At 39.8% G+C, this 22,500-nt stretch overlaps 2 protein-coding genes across 2 annotated transcripts in view; one reads left to right on the top strand and one right to left on the bottom strand.

Moving 5' to 3' along the window:
- Nucleotides 1-8,465, bottom strand: part of LOC140941529 (sodium-dependent multivitamin transporter-like) — a 16,162-nt gene extending 7,697 nt beyond the window's left edge. The window contains exons 1-6 of the mRNA XM_073390540.1: nucleotides 7,999-8,465; nucleotides 6,846-6,911; nucleotides 5,841-5,892; nucleotides 5,299-5,366; nucleotides 3,641-3,795; nucleotides 2,149-2,289 (exon numbers count right to left, since the gene is read on the bottom strand). Of these exons, the coding sequence (XP_073246641.1) occupies nucleotides 2,149-2,289; nucleotides 3,641-3,795; nucleotides 5,299-5,366; nucleotides 5,841-5,892; nucleotides 6,846-6,911; nucleotides 7,999-8,340 (824 nt within the window). The 5' untranslated portion in view covers nucleotides 8,341-8,465. The remainder of the gene's footprint in view (nucleotides 1-2,148; nucleotides 2,290-3,640; nucleotides 3,796-5,298; nucleotides 5,367-5,840; nucleotides 5,893-6,845; nucleotides 6,912-7,998) is intronic.
- A 4,474-nt stretch (nucleotides 8,466-12,939) lies between these two features.
- LOC140941531 (ankyrin repeat and BTB/POZ domain-containing protein 2-like) overlaps nucleotides 12,940-22,500 on the top strand; it is an 18,548-nt gene continuing 8,987 nt past the window's right edge. Inside the window, exons 1-9 of the mRNA XM_073390543.1 lie at nucleotides 12,940-13,682; nucleotides 15,361-15,519; nucleotides 16,047-16,308; nucleotides 18,617-18,769; nucleotides 19,631-19,796; nucleotides 20,367-20,456; nucleotides 20,776-20,877; nucleotides 21,680-21,773; nucleotides 22,355-22,500. The exon at nucleotides 22,355-22,500 is cut by the window's right edge and continues 73 nt beyond it. Coding sequence (XP_073246644.1) covers nucleotides 13,061-13,682; nucleotides 15,361-15,519; nucleotides 16,047-16,308; nucleotides 18,617-18,769; nucleotides 19,631-19,796; nucleotides 20,367-20,456; nucleotides 20,776-20,877; nucleotides 21,680-21,773; nucleotides 22,355-22,500 — 1,794 coding nt within the window. The 5' untranslated portion in view covers nucleotides 12,940-13,060. The remainder of the gene's footprint in view (nucleotides 13,683-15,360; nucleotides 15,520-16,046; nucleotides 16,309-18,616; nucleotides 18,770-19,630; nucleotides 19,797-20,366; nucleotides 20,457-20,775; nucleotides 20,878-21,679; nucleotides 21,774-22,354) is intronic.

The following is a 22,500-nucleotide window of genomic DNA, read 5'->3' as shown; positions in this document are numbered from 1 at the left end:
GCGGTATATCGCCAGATATGTGCTTGTATCAAAGCTAAATAAACGCTGTGTTACCTTTCCTTTCGGTAAATTGTCGTCCTTTTGCCTGACAAGTGGTATTTTGTGCGATTTTGAATGATTTTGAGTTCGCTGTTTACTGTTCCTCTTAATAAGGAAAACAGATTGTGTGGGTCTTCTGTGGTGTAATCCCGCGGGGATCCCCGGGCGCCCACGCACTGGTGTGGGAAGAGTTTCCAAGGAATCTGGGAACGAATGTTTTGAGCCGAGTCTCTTAAAATGGCGGCTTGGTTTATTCTGTGTTCTGCCCTACTTCAGGCAAAACGAGGAAAAGCGAAAGTACGCTGGGAGATTTGTGTAAGTGTATCAGATAACTATGATAGTATTTACTCGACACTTTTCGCTTTTTTAAGACTGACATTGGTTTGCGAAACTGCAAGTGAGTAGCACGTGTCAAGGCGTGTGATAACCAAACTCAGAGCTGGATTGCTGGTAAAGAACCTAATACCCATTTGCAGGTCATTGAATAACAAAGGAATAACAGAAAAGTGTTAATAAGTGTAAATTTCTCACTGCACGACATGCTATCTGATGTTGTATTCCTCGGTCTAGAGGTTTTGGAGTATTTTTACACCAATTTTAATTTACTTTCCCAATCAAAATGGTTTATTTTGTTCTTTAAATAGCTTTCTTTAAGTAAGAAATTATGGTTTATGCAAAACGTGTCCTGTAATAAAGCAGCATACTGATTGTTACTGTGGCAGGTACAAAATGTAAAACGCAAGTCACAGGTCACAATTAAGTGCAGGTTAGAGTACAGGTCACTCAGCCCTGATAATTATTACAATCTGAAATAGCATTTTAGCTTAAGGGGAAACTGCTTATCTCAGTTATTTACCAACAGAGTAGTGACCTGCACCTGTGATCTGTGTCTTGTACCTGCCACAGGTTACTGCAGAAAACGCGAATCTTTGTTTACACTTTTTGCCTCATTAACATATGCTTATCACTGTCTGATGACACTAACAGAATGAAAACTCTGAATATTGAAAGGGCATAACAGTTTCAGTTATCTCTGAAAATTTGAGCCCTATACACCAAATGGTTTTGGAGAAATTCTCTTTTAAAAACATGAAATTTTACAGAGAATGTATAGCCCATGCCATTAACTTTTTTTGCCACCCAGCAATTTCGTAGTTTTCGATGGCTGATATTTCCTTAAACAATGCTTGCAAAGAGCTGAAAATTGCACAAATTGCTCAATTTAATCAGCTCTTTCAACTTTTGCATTTAGTTCATATATACGGCCACGGCTTCTATGAGTTACCAGTAAGTCGTATGCTAACGAGGAAAAATGTAAACAAAGATGTCAGGAAAGTTTCGCCTATAGCGGTACTAAACACAGGTTTTATTACTCCCTGATTGTATTTCACTCAGTCCTCTCACCACTTCTAATCATACCCACAATTAGGCAAATAAGGCAATTGATATTTGGCCATACAATTTAGCTAATCACTTGTATCTTTACAGACTGAGTTGGACTCCACTCAATCCTATTACAGTTTTTGTACTTTTTCTTATTTACAGGGGGAAGGGGATTGCCCGGGGGGGCAAGAGACTACCATATATAAGTGATGGGGATGCTTGTCGTCTTGCTTACAGATATAAATTGCAGGTTGTGGTCCCACTTAGAGTGTTTGGGATGGAAAGTCACTGTATTTGCCCATTCAGGTATCACTTAGAGCCATGCATAAACAGATTTCCAAAAAGGCAGTGATGTCTGTTAGTATAATCTCCTTTAGGGTCAGTTTAAGCTTGAGCCATACCCACATTGGTCTCCCTTAGGGGTTTAATGTTATTTTTCCAACGAGCAGCCCCCTTACTTTTATATCGGAGTCTCCCCCAGGGAGAATTGCAAGCACGCTAAGATCCCCCTAGCTATTAGCTACTAACTGATAAATACAATACCAAATGTGACACACAGTATCAACTGACATGATACAACTCACTTTGACTCTGATGATGACTACCGCACAGGTTGTCGAAACATCAGTCACTGTGAACAACAGTCGTAAATGTATTTTGGACTACATTCACTCAGACAATCATACTCAACCTATTTAAGTACTTTTTAGTTAACTTTTTCTTCACCTTCTAGCATCCTTGAATGTCCGTATTGCCAGGAAACGTTGAACAGCTGTCTGACTGACTGTCCAAACTGGCATGGCAGTGAATGCTCCTCCAATTGACAGTGTCCAGAATGTGTTGCGTACCTTTGGATCAGGGTCGAAGCTAGATGATTTGGACAAAAACAATCATGTAGTAAAACAAATGTCCTGGAAACTACAGGTATGCAGTTATAAGTGTACAGAATTTGTAATAAATGAAACCACGATTAACTAGAGTCAATGGACATTTACATGTTGATTGCCTCCAAATCTTCACCTAACAGGTATACCGTAGGGATTTGCATCATTGTTTTTTTCCCTTGTCCACCTATTCCCTGCACTCTGATCACTCAGTAAGAGACAACAGATTTTATTCTCCTCTCCCATCACTCTTATTCCTCCACCCAAAATAAATAGCCTCCTGCTGAGTTGCTCTAAGCCCTCTTTATCAAAGCTAGGCTTGCTGCACAGCCATTCATGCTTATGAAAATGAGTTTAATCTGCTTGTGAATGAAAAACTTATTTTCGTATGAGCACTGGGAGTTTGACTCAGTGCTAATGGGAAAAAAATCCATGGGTGGCTGGAGGGACACTCAGACCAGTCCTGGAATTTAGTGTTCAGATGACCTGGCCATTCTTCTTTCACATACATAAGTTGTGTATACAGCACAAAGCAACAGAAAACTAATCCATTCATAATAGTCAATTGGGGTAAATAAGTTGATCAGCAATACTTAAAGGAGTGTAATAATGCATCAAATCATTGATACATTGCGATAAGTAGTGTTCCCATAATGATGCATTGATTGTAGACATGAGCTAATAACAGAGTTGTATGCAGACATAAGAATTGATAACAGATAGTGTTGTTATTGATTTTTCAAGTGATGTCCTGTATTCCTCTTTCTTGATTGAAAAATGCCTCCTTTCAGGCCTTACAATAGAGTGCAAAAAATACTAGGAAATTACCATTATGTGAAATTTGTAGCAGGTCACAACATACACCAGTAAGGGGTTCTTATAGCAGCAAAATATGTTATTTCTCTTGAGTAGATTATGCATACATGTAAAATACTCACTGCCTATAATACATTCACAATAACAAGAAACTCTAGAGGTTTTACACTATGTTTCCAGAGTTAAAAAGTCTTTTAGAAATAAGCCTTTTAATGTGATCATAGATCAGAAGCCCTATCTTTTGTTCTCCACTGCTTTAAAGTCAAGGAACAATGCCTGAATGGTAGTATCAAGTCTAATATCTTCACTAAGGAACAATAATTATTAACAGTGTAACATCTTTTTCAAGCATGTTTGCCATATTATCACAATATTGGTATCACTACTATGGCAGTAGACTGTATTGCAATATTATTTCAGTTATTTCAATACCTAGTATTGCTATGGACAATAATGACCCAAATGGTCCTCCCTAATTGCTTAGCAACTGCTAAATAGTACTGGATTGTTACACTTACTTAAAGAAGTTAAGTCGACCAAACTTGTTGTTGATTTCCCAAACATTGGCAAAGCCACCAACTTCAATGCTGCCGACAATCACAACTATAATGAGCCCTGCCACCATGATCATAGACTGAAAAACATCTGTCCAAATAACAGCCTTCAGACCACCCTACAGAAAGAAAATGTAGGCATGCAGTAATAATGTGATAAAGAACGTACATGATTCATTTAAGAGTTTGCTTGATTGTTAGATTCTTGGTTTAAAAACAAGATAACGAGACTTAAATGTTTCAATTTAAGTGGACTTAAATTAAAGCTTTTTTTTGAGCTCTGTGTTAATATTCAACCTTGTTTCTGACAGGGTTTTCCGGAAGCTCCGGAGACCAGCCAAAATTGCCTTGTAGATGTCTTGGTTGCACTGGCTTCTCACAAAAAATATCTTTCAAAGAGAATAATTAATCTGTCATATTTTTCTCTCGACAATTCCTTGGATGAAAGCAAACATTATATGATATTAAAAAAAGTAAATGTGGGTAAATGATGTTGCATTTACATTTTTAATTGCATTCATTCGTTCAAAAACTGGTAGTTTCTTGGTGTTGCTAATGGTTGCATTCACCAAATGATGTAATACAAAATATTTCAAAGACACAGAACAACAATATCCACACCACAAACAAAGGTGAACCAACAATGGTTTCCTTGACACCAAGAAACTGCCCCAAAACTGCACTGAAATGCAATATTCCAGGCTTCCAAAATTGAAATTTTTCTCAAAGAGGGCTCATCCAGACTCAACCAAAAGAAATAGGCTGTTTTCACTTAGCCTGTGAATGGCAGACATTTCTCCTCCCTCATCGCCGCTGAGTGATGTTTCGTGGTGTCCCTCAGCGGCGATGAGCAAGGCGAAATGTCTGCCGTTCGCAGGCTAGTTTTTCCTTTCCATGCCTGCCTACTCTTACATGCAAATGCCATTTAATCTTATCTATTACTGCCTCCTTAAATTTTTCTCCTGCTTCTTTTAATTTTTCTTGAGAACCCTATTCTAGGGTCTCTCCTCTTCCCATTCTGAGAGACCCTGGGAGCAAAGTTTGAGTGAAAGTTATTTGAAAGAGTCTAAACCTCCACGTATCTAAGACTTAAAATGCCGTAAAATTCCAAAAATTAGCCCCTTCAAATATAAGCCCCGCAAACCTGTAATGCAAAAAACCCTCCGTTAAATCGCCCCTCCAAGTATAAGCCCCCACAGGGGCATGTACTCGGAAATTGCCCTCAAATATGAAGTAAAACAAAGCAAAAATGGTAAAATCCTTCCAAATATACCTGGTAAGCTAGCCCAATAGATTTTGAAACGAAAATTTCCCTCCGTTCATAAGCCCCTCCAAATATAAGCCCCTCAAAAAGGGCCTTTGGAAAATATAAGCCCCGGGGTTTATTTTCTAGCCTGTGAACAGGCTCTCTGTAGGGGGGAAAAATAGGGAGGAAAGGGAAGGTCCCCTCTCAACCAAAGGCCTGTTCACAGGCTACTTATTTTCGGAATTTTACGGTAATGTACATGCGTTTATATTCTTTATGCTTCACATGCTCTGCTTTTAAATAGTCTTACTAGTCACAAATTAAACCCGATTTGAAATATCACTATCAGCCCGGATCTTAGTAATTTTGTACTTACAAGACTTGTGTAGAAGGTGCAAACTATTCCCGTTGTAAGGATGGAGGCTGGTAGGGGGATTCCAGCAACTGCAAAAATCAACAAGTTCAAATAATCGAATAATTAAACTTACAGTTCAATGAGTTGTAAAGTTATAGTGAAATTGTAGAAGTAAAAATCTCAGTGTCTCAGGCACAAACCCATAATATGACCTATAACCCATTATCATGATTATGTCTGGAGAGTAGAAAATTTGAATTTGACTTATTTTTATTTCAGGTAACTAAATTCTTACTAATTAAATTAATAACTTGAACTACGGCCATTCTAAAAGATATTTATTCAAATCACTTTGTCAGTTGTCACACAGTCTTCAATTTACATACTAATAATTACATGTATTGTTTTCTATGTGTATTGTAAACAAAGAAGTAGTGACATAAGCCGCAGACAACAATTCTCCTTTCATTTCCCCAAGAAGTCGCGAGGGAAAAGTTGTTAAAATATCAAGTAAATTCATCTTTTGAGATCATGTAATAATTGTAAAAATGTAAATATCTTACCAGCTTCCAGTGCGAGCGATGGTGCATAAAGCACCACGAAGAGGTATAATGTCTGTCAAAAATATAGCCATAAATGTGTGAAGGGTTAAACAGAAAATTAAAAAAAGAACGAATAATAATTTGATTTTAATTTATTGATAAGCGAATGAACTAACAACCCTTTAGGGGCCGGTCATTAGGGTGCAATGTCTTTTCATTCTTTGTAACAAGCTTTTAGAACAGAAGTCAAAACATAATAAACTTTCATTTTGCTGTAACGTTCCAAAGATACGGGATTCTTATGGCCCGTTTTTTTATTGAAATTACCGTGATAAAAGCTTAAAAGATTCACTATGATATTGAATACGATGAAAAGGGGAAAAAATTCAATGACGCGAAGTATGAAAAAGTGGTAAAAATGGATAGAGAATATGACCCTGGAAACGCGAATTTAAAAAAACATTGTATTTTGCCGGCGTTGTTATTGGTGATAATCAGATTTTGCCCAATTTATCTGCTATGGTATTGGCTTCTATTTTGAGTTTATTTATCAACAGCAAATTGGATTTGTCTTTCACATTTTTTTTTTCGCCCGCAGCGATTAAAATATCCTGTTTACACTGTAGCTGGAGGTTTTGTTTGCGCAAAAAAAGTGTGGCAAACGCAAGAAGGAACGATGAACTCTCCATCCCTCTTCCTCATTCAATCTCGTTGCATTTTCTTGAATTTTTCTTCGTCTCATCCTTCCCCCCAAAAAAACCGCTAGCAAGGCAGCCCTTTGTTCTCGTATCGTTGCGCGTTGTTATTTCGTTTTCGTTGGCCAAGTACGTTATTGCCTTGTGATTGGTTAGATTTACGATTGTTTTGGATTATAGCATGCATTGTCTACATTAAGCTTAAAGGAGCTGAAAGAAGCCTGAGACCAGATTTTCATCTCACTGAGTGGCAACTCACGGCCGTTTTGTCCATTTCATTCCGTCAATACTGGTTTCAATATCAGTGAAGAATTCACCAGGAAATACTTACATATTCCATGATGAAGAATGCACATCCAACCATTCTGACCCCGACAGAGAAGCGGCGCTCCAAGTACTGAGATAAACAAAAGACATAATGGGAAAAAAATTACGTCTGAACTTTTGTTTTAAGCCTGGAGGGCCTTAATAAAATGGTTTCAGTCCCCTTGCTATGAGAGCTTCATCTCAAACCTCTTTATACAACAAAATAGTGAGCTGTACCGCAAGCTCCACTGCGGTTAAATGTGCAAGGCGTTTTTGGTTTGTTTGGTTTGGGACACGAAAGAACCGCAAAATGAACAGTCACGCGTTAGAACTCATAAAAGAGTTTGTGGTCAGGCCACTTCAGCAGCATGATCTAAAGGGTTATTCATCAACTTTCATTTCCAATCGCGCGTTAAAACCAATATAGAATGTTTTTGTTGTAAAAGAGTGCTCAATTTCGTCAATTTGTTATTGACCGGTCTATTGTATTTATCACGCGGCTATCGCGCAATGCTTGGTCTTTAGCACGCACTCGTGCGTGAGCTAAGCGTGTCGTAGGACTGGTCGACAGCAATCTGATGCTTCTTAATGGATTTTTATTTAATTAGGTAATTTTCCAAGTTGTAGTGTATGCCTTTTAAAATTGCGACTCAAAACAATTAAATACGAAGTTTACATGCTGAGCAGTTTCGTCAAATAAGAAAACAATATCTTAAAAACACTTTCGAGAAGTAATATCATGTTACACGCCTAAACCCCTAGAAACAGTTCGCTCACAATAAAGCAGTTCAATGGAAAATACACTAGACTAGAAGGAACTAAATGAAAAGCGTGCTAAAGTACATGTATCTTTGGAGTAGTCATACTTAGGGGTTTCACCCATATGCGCAAAATTTTAAACCACTTTAAAGGAGTGGATGATTGAGGCTACTACTGAGTGTTTCTAATAATACAAGAGTCGTACAATACTGCACAATCCCCTCATTTAGCAGAATCGATACCTGACATAGGGCTTGTACCTCCCTTAATATTATCATAACATTACTTTCAACAAAAATGCAGTGTACATGCTAATGCAGATTAAGAGCAGTGAAAAATCGAGTTATAAAAATGCCGTGCGGAGTAAAGTTACTAAATTGTAAAAGGCAGTCGAGATTCAATAATCTTAGTAATCTTACCTCATTAGCGCAGGTTATATTCACACGTCTAAACATGGGGACGAAAACAATGGCTACGGTTCCGCAAATGATGAAGTAGGAAAGAATCAGCACGTAGTACTGTGCGCCGTACGTGTAGATCTCAGACGGGACACCAAGCAGCGTAATAGCCGAGAGATAAGACACTAGCAGAGAAATAGCCACCGGGAAGTGTCGCATCTTTCGGTTTGCTAAAAGGTATTCCGACGTAGTCTTTTGCTTGCCTCCAGGTCCGCAGCCATACCATATGCCGATCAGCGCTGAGATCATCAGCATGATAGAAAAGACCACGTAGTCAACTATGCTGAACCGTTCGTCCGCCATGACTCACCGGGCGCTTCCCTGTTTAGAGCCGCCCTGGTTTAGAGGCTAAGTAAAAAGCTAAGTGTTAGAGATGCTGAGGTGCAGTAAGTCCGGCTTTTCGCCTCAACAAGTTAGGCGTGATATGCTAATCAACTATAAATGTTGTCTGGCACGTCAGTTCTAATGAATTTGCATAAGACAGGGAAGCTAGGATAGAAAAACCGGAACCGGTGGTGTGTCGGTTCGATTTCATCAAACGCGCCAGGCTTGTGAATGTCACGCCAATTTTCATGCTGTCACGCCGTCATTTCAGACTAGGAAAATTTAAAAATACTCCTTGCAGACTGACCTCTTGTCTGCTAAGTGGGGAGGAGCCTTGCGTAACGACACTAAAAACGGCTGTGTAGCAGACTAACTGACCTCTCTCCGATAGATCAGGTCATGCGATGTCTGCACGTAATACGTGATCACAAAAAGCAATCTTGAGGTTAACCTTCACCTCCTAACTGCGCCAAATCAATTTATGAATAAAACTCTGTTTTTAGAATCCTGCTTACAACGATTCTGCTCACGGGACCCATTCGGAACTCGTATTAATTCACAGAGAACTGAAAACCTTCCTTTTCTCTATGACGTCTGGTCTTCTTGTCAATTGATAAAGTAGCCTGCATGACAGGCGCTTTATGAGCCAAGCGGGGCGAACGCGATATTTCGCGCGGAGCGCGACACGAGCGCGAAGCGCGAGACGAGGGAAAGAGAAAAATATTTTTCTATATATTTTTCTCTTTCCCTCGTCTCGCGCTTCGCGCTCGTGTCGCGCTCCGCGCGAAATATCGCGTTCGCCCCGCTTGGCTCATAAAGCGCCTGTCATGCAGGCTATTGATAAAGTGGATCGCGAACGTTTGGTGTCTCTAGACTATGTCTGAGTTTCGTTCCAGATCCAGATATCAGCTACAAAATGTATAACCAACGTGTTCTGGGAAAAACTGAACTGCAAATAGCCTGCGTAGCAGGCGCTTGGAAGGGGCCCTGAGTAGGGGGCCCTCTCCCCTCGCTTGTCTCCCTCGCGCGCGCCCGTTCTCTCTTTCCACCCACTACTTCCAAGCGTTTGTTACGCAGGCTAAACTACAAACAACAACCGTTATTTTCTCTCGAGGCAACATTGGAGAGATGTGGGTGATGAACTGAAGCTTTAAGCAAAGTTTCCCTCACTAGAGACGGATTATCGGTTGGGTAACTCGGGGCCAGACAAATAATCTGTCTTAACGTGAAACTGAACGGTTTTATTTTCGACAAATAATTTGTCCAACTTTCTGTTTTTTGAAGATGATTTATCCGTTTCAGACGGATAATCCGTCTTTAATGTGAAAACGGCTATTTTGACACTTGATGGATTTTCCGTCTCAGACGGGCGATCTGTCGGATAACCCCTGTCAGGCTGAATAATCCATCTAAATGTGAAAAAAGGGACCGCGTTCATTGTGGACGAATAGTATTCCGTCTGAATTTATTCGTCTGATTAGACGGATTTTGAAGACGGACTATCCGTCTTTGACGGATAATCCGTGTCTAGTATGAATAGGGCCACTGTGCTTACAGTAAGTACTATGGAAACCATTCAAAATTTTCTCTCACATGAAAAAGGATTAGACACCTAAATAGGCTGTTTTTACAAACATTTATAACCCTCCTTGACGCTTCTTGATATTTGGTTTTTCAATTTTAAACTTTCCTCCAAGTTAGTGAAACTGTAAGCTTGATTCTTTCTTCGCCTTTTCCTTGTTGTAAACCTCTCACACTCTTTGGTAGCTGTTTTTGTGCATGACGGTACAAGCTCTTTTAATTCTTTTTAAATTCTTAAAACGACTTGTACAAGAGTTGTAAAGATGCTACTTTCCTTTGTAAAGATGTTTTGTCAGTGTAGAAAAGCTGTGTGACAGCTATTTGATATTTGTGCATATTTAAAAGTTTTATTTACATTTGTTTGTGTTAAGTTTTAAACGAACGCGTGCAGTTTTTATCTGGTGAAGAGCCTCTCAGCTGTGCACGTTACTTGTGACATTACCCAGTATCACGTGACGCAGCTTCGTAGCCTAAGACATGGCTGAGTAGTTTCAGTGACTTAAAAACTCATCGAAGCAAAAACGTTGCGTGAGTATCCACATGCATGGTTTTTCTCAGTCATTCATGTGGGAAAGTCAGGTATTTTTGGCCTTTTTTATTGCGCACTAAGCGTCGAGTAACCATTTCCGCAACACGTACCAATACCATTGAGCTTTAGAAGAGTTTTGTCTGTTTTGAGGGGGTACTGCTAGTTTTGTTCTTTTTTTTTGTTGTTTTCTTCCTTTTGTCATTTTTTTCGCTAATTCCGCGCTGTAGGCTTTACTTTTGCGATGCTAAAGTCTTTTTCTGAAAAAAATTCATCAGACAAGAACGCAAAGAAACCTTCCATTGCACTGCATTGCAGTTAAAGTAAAAATGGTATCAGCATACGAGAATTAAATATGAAACGAGGAAACCAAAATATGAAAAAGAAATGATAATTTTCTTGCATAATTAACATCTTCGTTATTCACCAGTATAGTCATTGACTTTGAAGAAATACTTATGGACATATTAACGTTATGTTCCCGTATAAATCAATCAATCAATCAATCAATCAGAATAGAGTGCAGTATTAGATACCTACCGGTTTTGGGGTCACTGAATTACTGATTTCAATTTGACTTGACTTCGACTTGACTTCGACTTTGACTTGACCAGACTTGACTTTGACTTCTCGCGTCTCAGCTACCGAAGAATAGAGAGCTTAAGCAACGACGACGAGGACGGCAACGAGAACGTCAAAACGTCCAGTGCATCACGCTTATTTGTAAATTTAATTTTTTGCCGTCCATGCATGACTACGACGTGAAACTGCCAATACAGTCGTTTAGAGTTCAAATCCAGGACAATTTGTCAACAGCTGACGAATTGAACGATATGGAATAAGCTCGATCAAGTTTGAAGCAGCGTGAATTCACTTCTTAGGTGGCGTTTTCGGAACTGTCGCCGCCGTCGTTCTTAAGTTTCCTAATGCTGGAAACTGCATGCAGCACTTACTCGCTAATCCTGCCAGCTACATTCCAACGTACGAGTCTGCGGATTCCTTAGCGTCTCAGTTCTGTCGATCAGTGTCCTTTTGGAAGATATTTGTTTGAGCCTTGTGCCCAAGCTTACCCAGGCCTAAACACGCTCAGTTAGTGGGTCCTGGAGCCGGATAGGAATCTTCCTAGCTCGATGGAAAGCTTCATATTCGATTGCGGAATTTATATGCGGCGCGACTTCTGGAAATGAACCACTCTTGGACCTGTACCGGTAAAAGGGCAGTACAGTCAAGGTGCTAAGGCTCTTTTTAAAGGTTAAAGCGTAGTCGATGGATTTCTATTACTCAGTGTACGAGTCATGAGACAAGTCATTTGTTTACTCAAGCAAGATTGGCCTTCTCCGTATTTAAGTCTAAAAACGAATGTCTTTAAAACACGGACAAGTAATCGCAGGCATCTTCGTTCTAATAACCAGCTGATCAAACGAAATCCAAAAAGAGAAATTCAAAAAAGTTGTTCTTTACCTTGCCAACTGTGATGGTTACAGTAACGCAAGGGGAAAAATTTGTTTGAGATCCTCATTTGACTCGTCTGTCACACTTACTCCAAGAGTGAAGTTATTTCGTAGTGCAGGTATCTACAGGCTATAAACATTTTTTGGTGTACTGGCCCTAGATTGACCCTTTGTTGTAGCTAAAAGCATCGAGGCTGAGGTTAGGAATATTTAGCTCCGGCTGAGGTTCAATTTACAACATTTTATTTCACCATTTGCAGCATGAGCAATATTGAGATCTGTAGCTGGACTGAATCCAAGTAATGGTCCACAGTGCACAGTCATTAATATATTAACATACACTTGGGGACCTTAAGCAAAGTCGTTTTTTCAACGATGCTCCTCAGTCTGAAGTGGTTTAAGTAGACTTTTTGCCTGCATTCTTGGGCGTGGTTTTTCCCAAATCTTCTGGCAAATCGTCTTTGTAAGAGTAAAACCATTTAGCATTACGAACTTGTTCCCGTCATAGTAATATTGAAAGGGAAAACTGACTGAAGAACTCACGTCCGGTTGACGTCCCTATTCGTCACAAGAGCGGTGCAGTTTTTTGGTCATATAACTTTGAAAGAAAACCGACTCTCTTCGTCAAGAACATCGTTAAGAACGTTTTGAGGCTTACATTGCCCTTAAAACTGAGTGAAGAATATCTTATACTGGCTCAGACCTGGCTTCAAATTAGGACTCATTTAGATAGTCTTACAGAAAAGGATGTATCGACTGAAAATACCCCCACTGAGTGCCTTCTTTTCGTAACTCGTTTCGTAACATTGTCGGTGAAGCGATTATACCTGATTGCGTTCTTTGACAATGAACCAGAGAGCTTTTAAGCAAACAAAGCTCACTATAATCTCGCTCAACTATTTTATTTAATTCATTGTTTTGTGTTCGCTGTCCTCTGTTTACTTACAAGACAATATGATGTTTTAATGGTATCACAGGAGAACGCCAATCATGAGGTTAGCTGCTCGTGATTTGTTAGTGCATTACACTGTTTACATTTTAATTAGTTAAATTCTTGCTGGTTTACTCGTTTAAACAGACCAAGCTGTCAGCTATCATGACATTGCGAAAGTACCTGAAGTAAGCTTGTATTTTTTGTATTATGGCTGCACAGAACAATCTCCCAGCAAACCATTCTCTATTTCTTAACGCGGCAGCCGCAACAGCCGAAAAAGTTAGCAAGCCACCGAGAAATGGTGGACAGGCAATGAATATTGAAGGCGATTGGGACGTATGGATACCTATGTTGCCTCAACTCAGCGAACTTCCGTGGACCCTACAGGACATTGCAAAAGTTCTTCGGCTTGGCAGAACGCGGGAAAATTTTCGCGCCATTTCTCCGCAGGCGATCGAGCGCGTGTCCTTCCTTTTGCAAAGGCCATTATTGAGGATCGTTCGTGAGGCCAAACGACTGTCTGTTCGATACTCCAAGTGCTCTAAACAAGAAATTCAAACGAGCATCCGCCTGGTTTTGTCGTTGTCATTGGCTAAAAGTTGCCTAGCGCTGGCGTCAAAGGCGCTGTCTCTCTACTTCATGTCGACTGACAGATTTCATCGGTCCAAGAGAACTCGTAGTGGGCTTATTCTATCCGTGGGCAAAATGTTTCGATGGCTGGTAAACATGAAAGTGGCCACGCGTATCTATGACGCTGGAGTCATTTACTTGACCGCCTGTTTAGAATACATAGCGGAGGAGCTTGTGTTTAGAGCTGTCACTAATTTAGGTAATCTTTGTTTGCTACTCATTTATAATGCTAATTATAGTCTGAGCATTGAGGAAACGATAATTATGTTTACTTTAGGACAATGTTGGTAGGGATTAACTATTGAACAACGTATATGAGTTATCACGAAACAAAAGATAAACCCAGCGCGACTTAGATTTCGGCCCCCATTTTAGTTTATTACCTTTAATATTTATAAGGGTTGCCACAATTTCTTTTATTTGGTCATAACAGAAGATAGTCTTGTTCTTATATTGCACCACTGATTTCAAAAGAAAATGTAAGATCCGTGATCAGGATTGACAATCATGCTAGGTAAATTTTTCAACGTCTCTTTCTTCCGGCTGTGAAGATCTAAATTGTCGAAAGCTCCGTTTTTTACTTGTTTACACAAGAGAGAACGGTTTCAAACTGTCAGTACACATTACAGTATTAGAGAAATATGGTGGAAGCTCTCTTAATGAACACTCTCGTAGGCGGACAGTTCTACTTACAGCCAGGGGGGTGTACGCTCACGAGAGCTTCCACTGTACTGCGAGTTTTAAAGATCATACTTTTGCATGTTCTATCAGTCAGATTATTCGGGATGTAAAAGAAGGTGATATGGCCTTTCGGTAAGTTCGGTTCAAGTTCAGCTTTAAGTCGACTGCTACAAATAAATAAAAGTCGATACTAACGTTCTTGCGGTTGAACTCGGCAATTAAACTGATTTCACTTATTACACTTAGCTTCATAATTTTTGAGTCATGTCAAGTTATTTGTTGTGCGTAACTGAAAATCAATTTTACAGTGAGTCACATCATGAATCTGCGATCATGCTTCTTAAGTGGTAACCAAGGCGGCGTTATTAACATCTTTTCATTTGCTATGTGTGATCGTGCCACTTCGATATTTTTAGTTATCAAATAGACAGATAGTGACCTTAACTGACTGTGATACATTCTAACTTCATAGTAAACACTGTCGTTCTAAAAACGCATAAATTGTAAAGAATCTGTTTTAATTGTGTTGCATTGTTTTGCTAATCTTACGACACTTAAAATTCACTCAGTTTGATACATTCGGGGCCACTGCATATGTACCTTTTTTGCGTAACACTGTCTCCGAATGGTGTCCAGCTCGTCGACAACTCGGCCTGATTACAGACGGTCTGTGACCTTCTGTGATCGTACGTGTGTTGGTTGTACAAGATCAGACATCCTCATATTGGGGCTGAGTCTGATTTGCTTATTCACATGATAACTCTGAGTACAGACAGAATTGGGTGGGACGAATTGCTGTTATACCAACATACCTCTGGCGTCATTTTAGAAAATCTCTGTATAAGGGCAAACGTTGTCGGTGATGAACAGTTTTGTTCTCCGCTTTTATTTAATGTGATATTTTGTTGGGTTACACCCACATTGTCGAAAAGTTTTAAGATGGTTGACATACAAGGAAGTTTGCTATTTGCAATGTTGCAGTAAAAGAAGGAGACTCTGCTGTCGCAATATTGCACACAGCAGTTCCAGACATATGATGCAATTTTACCCGCGCGCGCAATAATAGACAGTGTCCAGGCAGCTTATAACAGCCCAAGTGCGGTAATTAAACTCTTCAACTAACCTTCTTAATCCATAATTACAAAGAATTGCTGTCGTTCCCAATGCCAACTTGATATTTTGCTCTACTCATTTAGAGGGTATTGATCAAGTGACTCCCGAGGTCCTTGAGGAGTGGATCAACTCAGATGCTGACCTATGGGGGATATTTCAGCCTTACTACCACCTGCTGTCTGGCAGAACGGTATACGGCATCACTGATACCATCGATACCTACGCTGCACCAAAACTCAAAGGTCTGTGTTCTTTAACTGTCTTTCTTTTTGGACGAAATTAGGTTACTTTACATCTAGGCGACTGTGAACCTCAGAACGAGGATTTTTTGTGACATCGAAGTTGAGATTTGAGCGAGGGATGTGGATCTCTAGACGGTCAAAACTTATCTGTAGATATGGATGGACTGGATATTCTGTGAAGTCACAAACATGAGAACCTTTGGCGTGAAAAAAGTATCATTTGCTCAGTAGGCTATCACTTTGAACTCCACTCGAATTAGGGCTGCCCTGGAGAGTTAAATGTTATGGTGTGTATAGTATGTACTTCAGGGGATTGTTTTATTACATTTGTTCTATTAGACTTTGTAGGTGTTAAATTTAACACTGAAAATCCTCAAAGGGGGGCCATTATTAGAGAAGGGCGTTTTTAAGAACTTGGGCATTTATTAGAGTAAATACTGTATTGCTAATGAACGATATTTAGGATATATTTAAGGGAGGCTTCGTGACTCCGACCCTTGATAAGTTTCATTTTTTTCCCAAATCAGCTGCCAACAGTCCTAAAGCAGGTTCGCCAAGACGCCGAGGATTGGACAAATACTTAACCACCACTTGTGTGACATCAGTAGCTGAACTCACTGACTTGGTGTCACAGGCACAACAGCGGTTCTCAGGATTGTATCAGAGTAAAGATAACAAGTTCATTTCTCAAATGGACTGGACATCTAAAGCCTTTCACACCCTGTGCTACTTTATGAAATGCTCGCACCAAGACGAGGATATATCGAACATTTTGGCCGCTACAAGACGGTATCAAGAATGATTTCGTTTCAGAATGTTCCTTGATGCTTTTTTTGCTTATTTTGTTGTCATTTCTACTTGTTCGTACGTAGTTACAGAGCTTAAAATTCTTGTTCAGGTTATAGTGCTTCTAAGGCTATTTTCATACCATACCGTAGAGCTATTCGTGCCAACACGGAAAGCTATCCGGTTAGTATGAACACCTATCCGATACAGTTGTTCTGTTTAACTTGCTTAGCTTTGTATAAACTTCATAAATGGCTTTAACATGCTTGGATTTAAGGGATTTTTATAAAATATCCATGCAGTACCAAAAGGAGGCCCAAAATAGGCCCCACCCACCAATGACAAACACCTTGTTTATTTTAAAGAATAAGAACCTGAGCAGCCTAATTTTCCAGTTAGCACCATTTTATAAAAAAACCTTCTTAGCCTAGCTGGGGTTCTTATACGCGGGTTTTTACTGTATGTGACTCGCCAGTTTAGAGATCGGCGCGGTGTAGCTTCCCTCCGTAACAGAAGTCGCGCCAAAATCACCGTTCTTATGTGTGAACAGAAGCCCTATCTGTTATCGTGTTTAAGCTTGCGCAACAGCTATCCGATATAGTGTGATCACCTAACCCATATGTGACTCGTCACTTAACAGATCGGCGCAGTGTAGCTTCGCTCCGTTACAGAACCTTATATACACCCATATACACCTTATGTACTCCTATATACACCTTATATACACCCATATACACCTTACTTACACCCATATACACCTTATATACTCCCACATACACCTTATATACACCCATATACACCTTATATAAACCTTATATACACCCATATACACCTTATTTACATCCATATACACCTTATATACTCCTATATACACCCATATACACCTTATATAAACCTTTTATACACCCATATACACCTTATATATTCCCATATACACCTTATATACTCCCACATACACCTTATATACACCCATATACACCTTATATAAACCTTTTATACACCCATATACACCTTATATATTCCCATATACACCTTATATACACCCATATACACCTTATATAAACCTTATATACACCCATACACACCTTATTTACATCCATATACACCTTATATACTCCTATATACACCCATATACACCTTATATACTCCTATATAAACCTTATATACACCAATATACACCTTATATACAACCCTATACACCTTATATACACCCATATACACCTTATATACACCCACATACACCTTACTTACACCCATATACACCTTATATACTCCCATATACACCTTATATACCCCCATATATACCTAATATACACCTTATATGCCCCCATATACACCCTATGTATTCCCATATACACCTTATATACTCCCATATACACCTTATATACTCCCATATATACCTAATATACACCTTATATGCCCTCATATACACCCTATGTACTCCCATATACACCTTATATACACCTTATATACACCCGTACACACCTTATATATAGTCCAATATACACCTTATATATTTTAAGTTCTCGAGTGCCACTGTTTTGAATATTTTGAATTTTTTTGTTTCTGTTATTCCACAAAAAGAAGATCGATTCTTGATAATAGTGGCCTTCAAATGGCGTCATAAGTTGCTGAGAAGAGTGGCATACAGCAAATTATCCAATATACAGTTACAAAATATTTTTCCGACGCCAAGTACAAGAATATGCCACTTCCAACTTCCAAAAATTCTCACTTTCAAAATGAGGCCAAACCTTTCTTGTGAAAATGAGTTTTATTTGTATGAGAGTAAAAAAATCATGCAGCTTTAAAAGCGTCGCTTTGAAACAGAGGCTCGGAGCAACTCGTAAATGGTCTATTGGTTTTAGGATTCATTTCTAACAATTTTAAGTCAATTTATTTTGACAGTCGAGGGTTCCAAATAATCCGTTTAAGATGGAAACATGTTTTGGAATATGATATTAATATACTCGTATACCCTGTGACTGGATTTCATGTCCCGTCCACACTGACCTACCTGAATATTTTCGTGTGGATCGACGAAATTAAGAACGGAGGTGTTTGGATACGATGATGTCATACACCAAACAGCGCACACTCTGTAAGGGACGCTATGGTATTTGCATCGTTTTAGAGTTTTCTTGTGGACAGGCAAAAACGATACGAATAAGCTACGTGTGTATGTGTACTTTTTTGAAAACGCAGAAAAACATATCCAGATACGTGTGGACGCGGCTTAGCAGGCCTTATTTCGACCTCTCGTTTCGCTTTCGTCAGAAGTTAATTTTGTCTTAATGTTGTTTTGTTACAGGGCGCATTCCCATCTTCCTCCCCTGGTTGAGTGGTTAAGGGTCGCTTCTCTGCACTCTGAACACCGGGTCAGCGGATTGGTTGATGATGACGACGTTAGACAAGCGGCAAGGCTGTTACTGCCATTTAATGACTGCGAGCCAAGATCTTTTTGGTGAGTTTTTCTTTTCTCGTCTCCCGTTGTCTCCCAGATTTACTGGAAAGTCAAACAGAAACAGAAGTAAGTAGGTCAAGCATGATAGAGTCAACGTAGTCCTGAATAGGACTGTTGTTGTTGACAGTGACTAACGTTTCGACAATTTGTACGGTAGTCTTCTTCAGAGTCAAAGTGAGTTGTATCACGTCAGTAACCAGAGTTTAATACCATCAACTGACGTGATACAACTCACTTTGACTCTGAAAATGACTACCGCACAGGTTGTCGAAACGTCAGTCACTGTCAACAACAGTCCTATTAAGGACTACGTTCACCCGAACATTCATGCTCAACCTTACAAGGCTAATACAAGATTTACCTACATTTGGTTTATCATTTGAATAGGCTGCTGTAAATAGACTGAGAAGTTATTAATCCCCCTCCCTTGTTCCCCTACGGTGGCCAATCTACATTATCAACTCAGTTAAACGAAATCTTTGTATTTCACTCCGCCACAAAAACACAGTTTCTTCAGAAAAAATCCCTTCATACAAAATTAGCTTGTAAGACAGAACTATCAGCCGTATCAGCCTCGCACAGGATATGTTTCGTGTTTTGTCCGAAACTATTTCTTCACTGACTGGAGTCGAAAAACACTGAAACTACAGAACGCCAGCTTTGTAGAGAGTCTGTCAATATATTTTGTAATTATATACGAAACTTCAAAGTGATCGGGTATTTCAGTGCCCCCTTTTGGCAAGATTAAGCTCTTTTTTGTTTGGTTATTACAAAATACATCCATCATGGTTGATCAATGATGCCTGTTTGTGACGAGCTCACGATTCTGTTTTCTTACCTTTGCATCTGGTTGTTTTCTAGTGCTGGCGAGTCGTTATGCCTTCCCAGGTCCCTTTCACCCGCAGCAACGGTTGTCAGCTTTCACCAAGACCTGGGCCTGCGCATGCTCTTAAGCAGCAGAAGTGATATAATACCGCAGGCTCTGGCAATGTTGGGACCCGAAAAAGTCAACGCTATTAACATTCAGGTATAATTTAGCAACTACAACGTGATTAACTTGGTCAAAAATAGCCTAGGTTCAGTTATGATAGGGTTACGGTTGACTAAGGTTTGATAGGTTTGATCAACCTTTCCTTTTCACGTGTAAATCTTGCTCTCTCTCTCTCAATCTAACTAGCAGTTACTCAGAGTGATAACCGTAGGGTGGATGTAACGTTGATGCAGAAGTTCCGTTTTTAGCAACTTCCATTCGCCATTTAAGAAACGAGAAGAAATCTGGGCCTAGTTAGCTGTCGTAAAGACTTCTGGGATCGTTACTGGGGACGCACCGGTCAGCTATTGGCCATTTTTCCCAGTCTCCAGTAACAGTCCCAGAAGTCTTTGCGAAAGTTAATGTGACCCAGTTTTCTTCTCGTTTTTAAAGTGAAGGATTTAAAACTAAACATGTCATTCAACACCTTTCATCGCAGAGGTTTGAATACTGGAGGTAATGCCCAACCGGTTTAGACTTGCTAGGGTTTGGCGCGCGGGAAGTAGGGGCGGGGAGATTATAATACTTCTAATTCCCTAACATTACTGTCTGTTCTCAAATAACAAGGGTATGACTCCGTTGATGTGCGCATGTGCGGATGGTAACGAGGCTCTTGTCAAGACGCTTATCGAGCACCATGCCTTGCTGGATACACAGGTACAACATAAATTGTCGAGAAAAACAACACAATTTCTGAGATTTAGTTAGCTTAGCGACTCTAAATGCTAGACAGGGTAAGCTTCCTTCTTGGCGCATTATTTTAGGCGGGCTATCCTTGACGTTTTGTCATGTAGTGGTTTGGCTATAGCTTTCCTGGCTATTCAAGGTGAAGGCCTCAAAAACATGGTGAATTGAACCACATTCTTATAGAGAGGTTTACGACAATAGGCAACGTAACATTCAAGTTGAGAATATCTCGAATTAGGATATAACAATAATAACATTAATAATGACTTTTTGTAATGGCTTTCGTCAGGTGCCCAACAATCAGCAGATTTATCCTTTGCTTAATCTTGAGGCCAAGTCATGGACCGCTCTGTGCTTTGCCGCAATGAAAGGCCATGTTAATATTTGCCAGGTAAGAGTAATTTTGCAGAAGTGGTAAATGGCATCCGAATATTAGCCTGTGTACAGACGCCCCCCTCCGCTCAGTAAAAAATCGGGGAGAGAGGCGTCTGTAAATCAGCGTCGTTAATCGTGTTCCGGTATTCATTTGCATAAAGTTTTTTTTTTTGTTTTTCCTTTGACGGTTGAAAACGGTGTTGACAGACCAACACGACTCTGGATTCTTGTAAATCACGTAGACATTTCATCATCTTGGGTGTAGGCTTTAACTAAAATATCTAGCCAAAATTTTTTTATACAGAACATAGTTTGCTTCGGAAGACTTTAACAAATGCATGTTCTTCCGTCTCTTTTCGCTGATAAAGTTGGTCTGTTTCCTAAGCATCAATTTCCTTTGGTTTGGGGTTGGGTTCACATAGACCATAATGCACCTTGTTTATCCCATAATTTTGCATAACTATTATCGATTTCTCTTAAAACTACTGTAATACCCAGAAGAAACTTGGGGACAATGATTATGCATCTTTTTTTGGAGGGGCGGGGGGGTCGTTAACAAGGTCCATTATGGTCTATGTGAAAATGGTGAATTGCTGTGCCGTTAAGGGAATCTGGAGGTTAAATACGTTGGAACAAGTCGAAATGGGGCAACGGATTGTGGAGTACTATATAATGGTCAATTATAGGTCCTTCGTTCTCTTCTATACCAAAGAAATGTTATGGATCAGATATTCGACGTCGATATTCTTCTCTAGGTTCACATAATCCTCATATATTTCATTGTTATTCTGGTAGTTACAAATGGTTTTCCCCATTAGATTCTCTTAGACGCCGGAGCGAGTCCGAACGGCGCAATGGATTACGGAAGGGATCATCAAGCCGAGACACCATTACAGTTGGCGTCCGCTGCAGGTAAACAGAGCCAGTAATCTTGTGGTGTGCACTGTTAAGCATGTTCGGTGTGTCGATCTCGAATTCAAACCCGTTCGAAAATGCATTAACACTGCTTATGCTGACGATTAGTTGTTTTAAAGGTACAGGTCCTTGTTTTATGTCGGTAACTCGTAAAAGGACTAAATCTGACAAACCTGAGGCCGACGGTGCGCTCATTCTATTCCCCCATCACTCTTAACTCTCTCGCAATTAGTGCTCGGTTTTACGCGTATTCAGTTACAGGTGCTGTTTAAAAAACGAGTATCATCAGGTTTAAAAACTCAAGGCGAAGCCGAGCTTTTGAAGTTCACCCGACTGCAAAGCCATGAAAGTATTCGTGCGTCCTTTTGGTTCTCCTCTATTTCTTCTGCTGCCTTTCACAGTTTAGAATCGTTTATTTTGAGATTTTTTTCAAATTCTGTGAAAAGGTAGCACTGAAGTGCGTAAAAAAAATGCCTAAAATTTAATTACGGAGTTTCATAAGGATTTAAATGGTTACAGGTTAGCCTGCAACACACCTTAAAACGTCTTGTCTCACTGTATCTCATTGCTACCGTTAGGTGATTACGAACTAGTCTCCATACTTCTGAGAAAAGGAGCAGATCCTTATATCAGTGCTGTGAACACGACATCGCTTAGTCCTGGGTCGAGGGGATTTGGAAATGCCTTTGCTGCAGCAGCTGCGCATGGCCATAAAAATATTCTC

The sequence above is a fragment of the Porites lutea genome, chromosome 6 (assembly GCF_958299795.1).
Source record: "Porites lutea chromosome 6, jaPorLute2.1, whole genome shotgun sequence".
Classification (NCBI taxonomy): domain Eukaryota; kingdom Metazoa; phylum Cnidaria; class Anthozoa; order Scleractinia; family Poritidae; genus Porites; species Porites lutea.
Note: the sequence above shows the minus strand (reverse complement) of the source record. Positions and strands in the feature narration are given on the sequence as shown.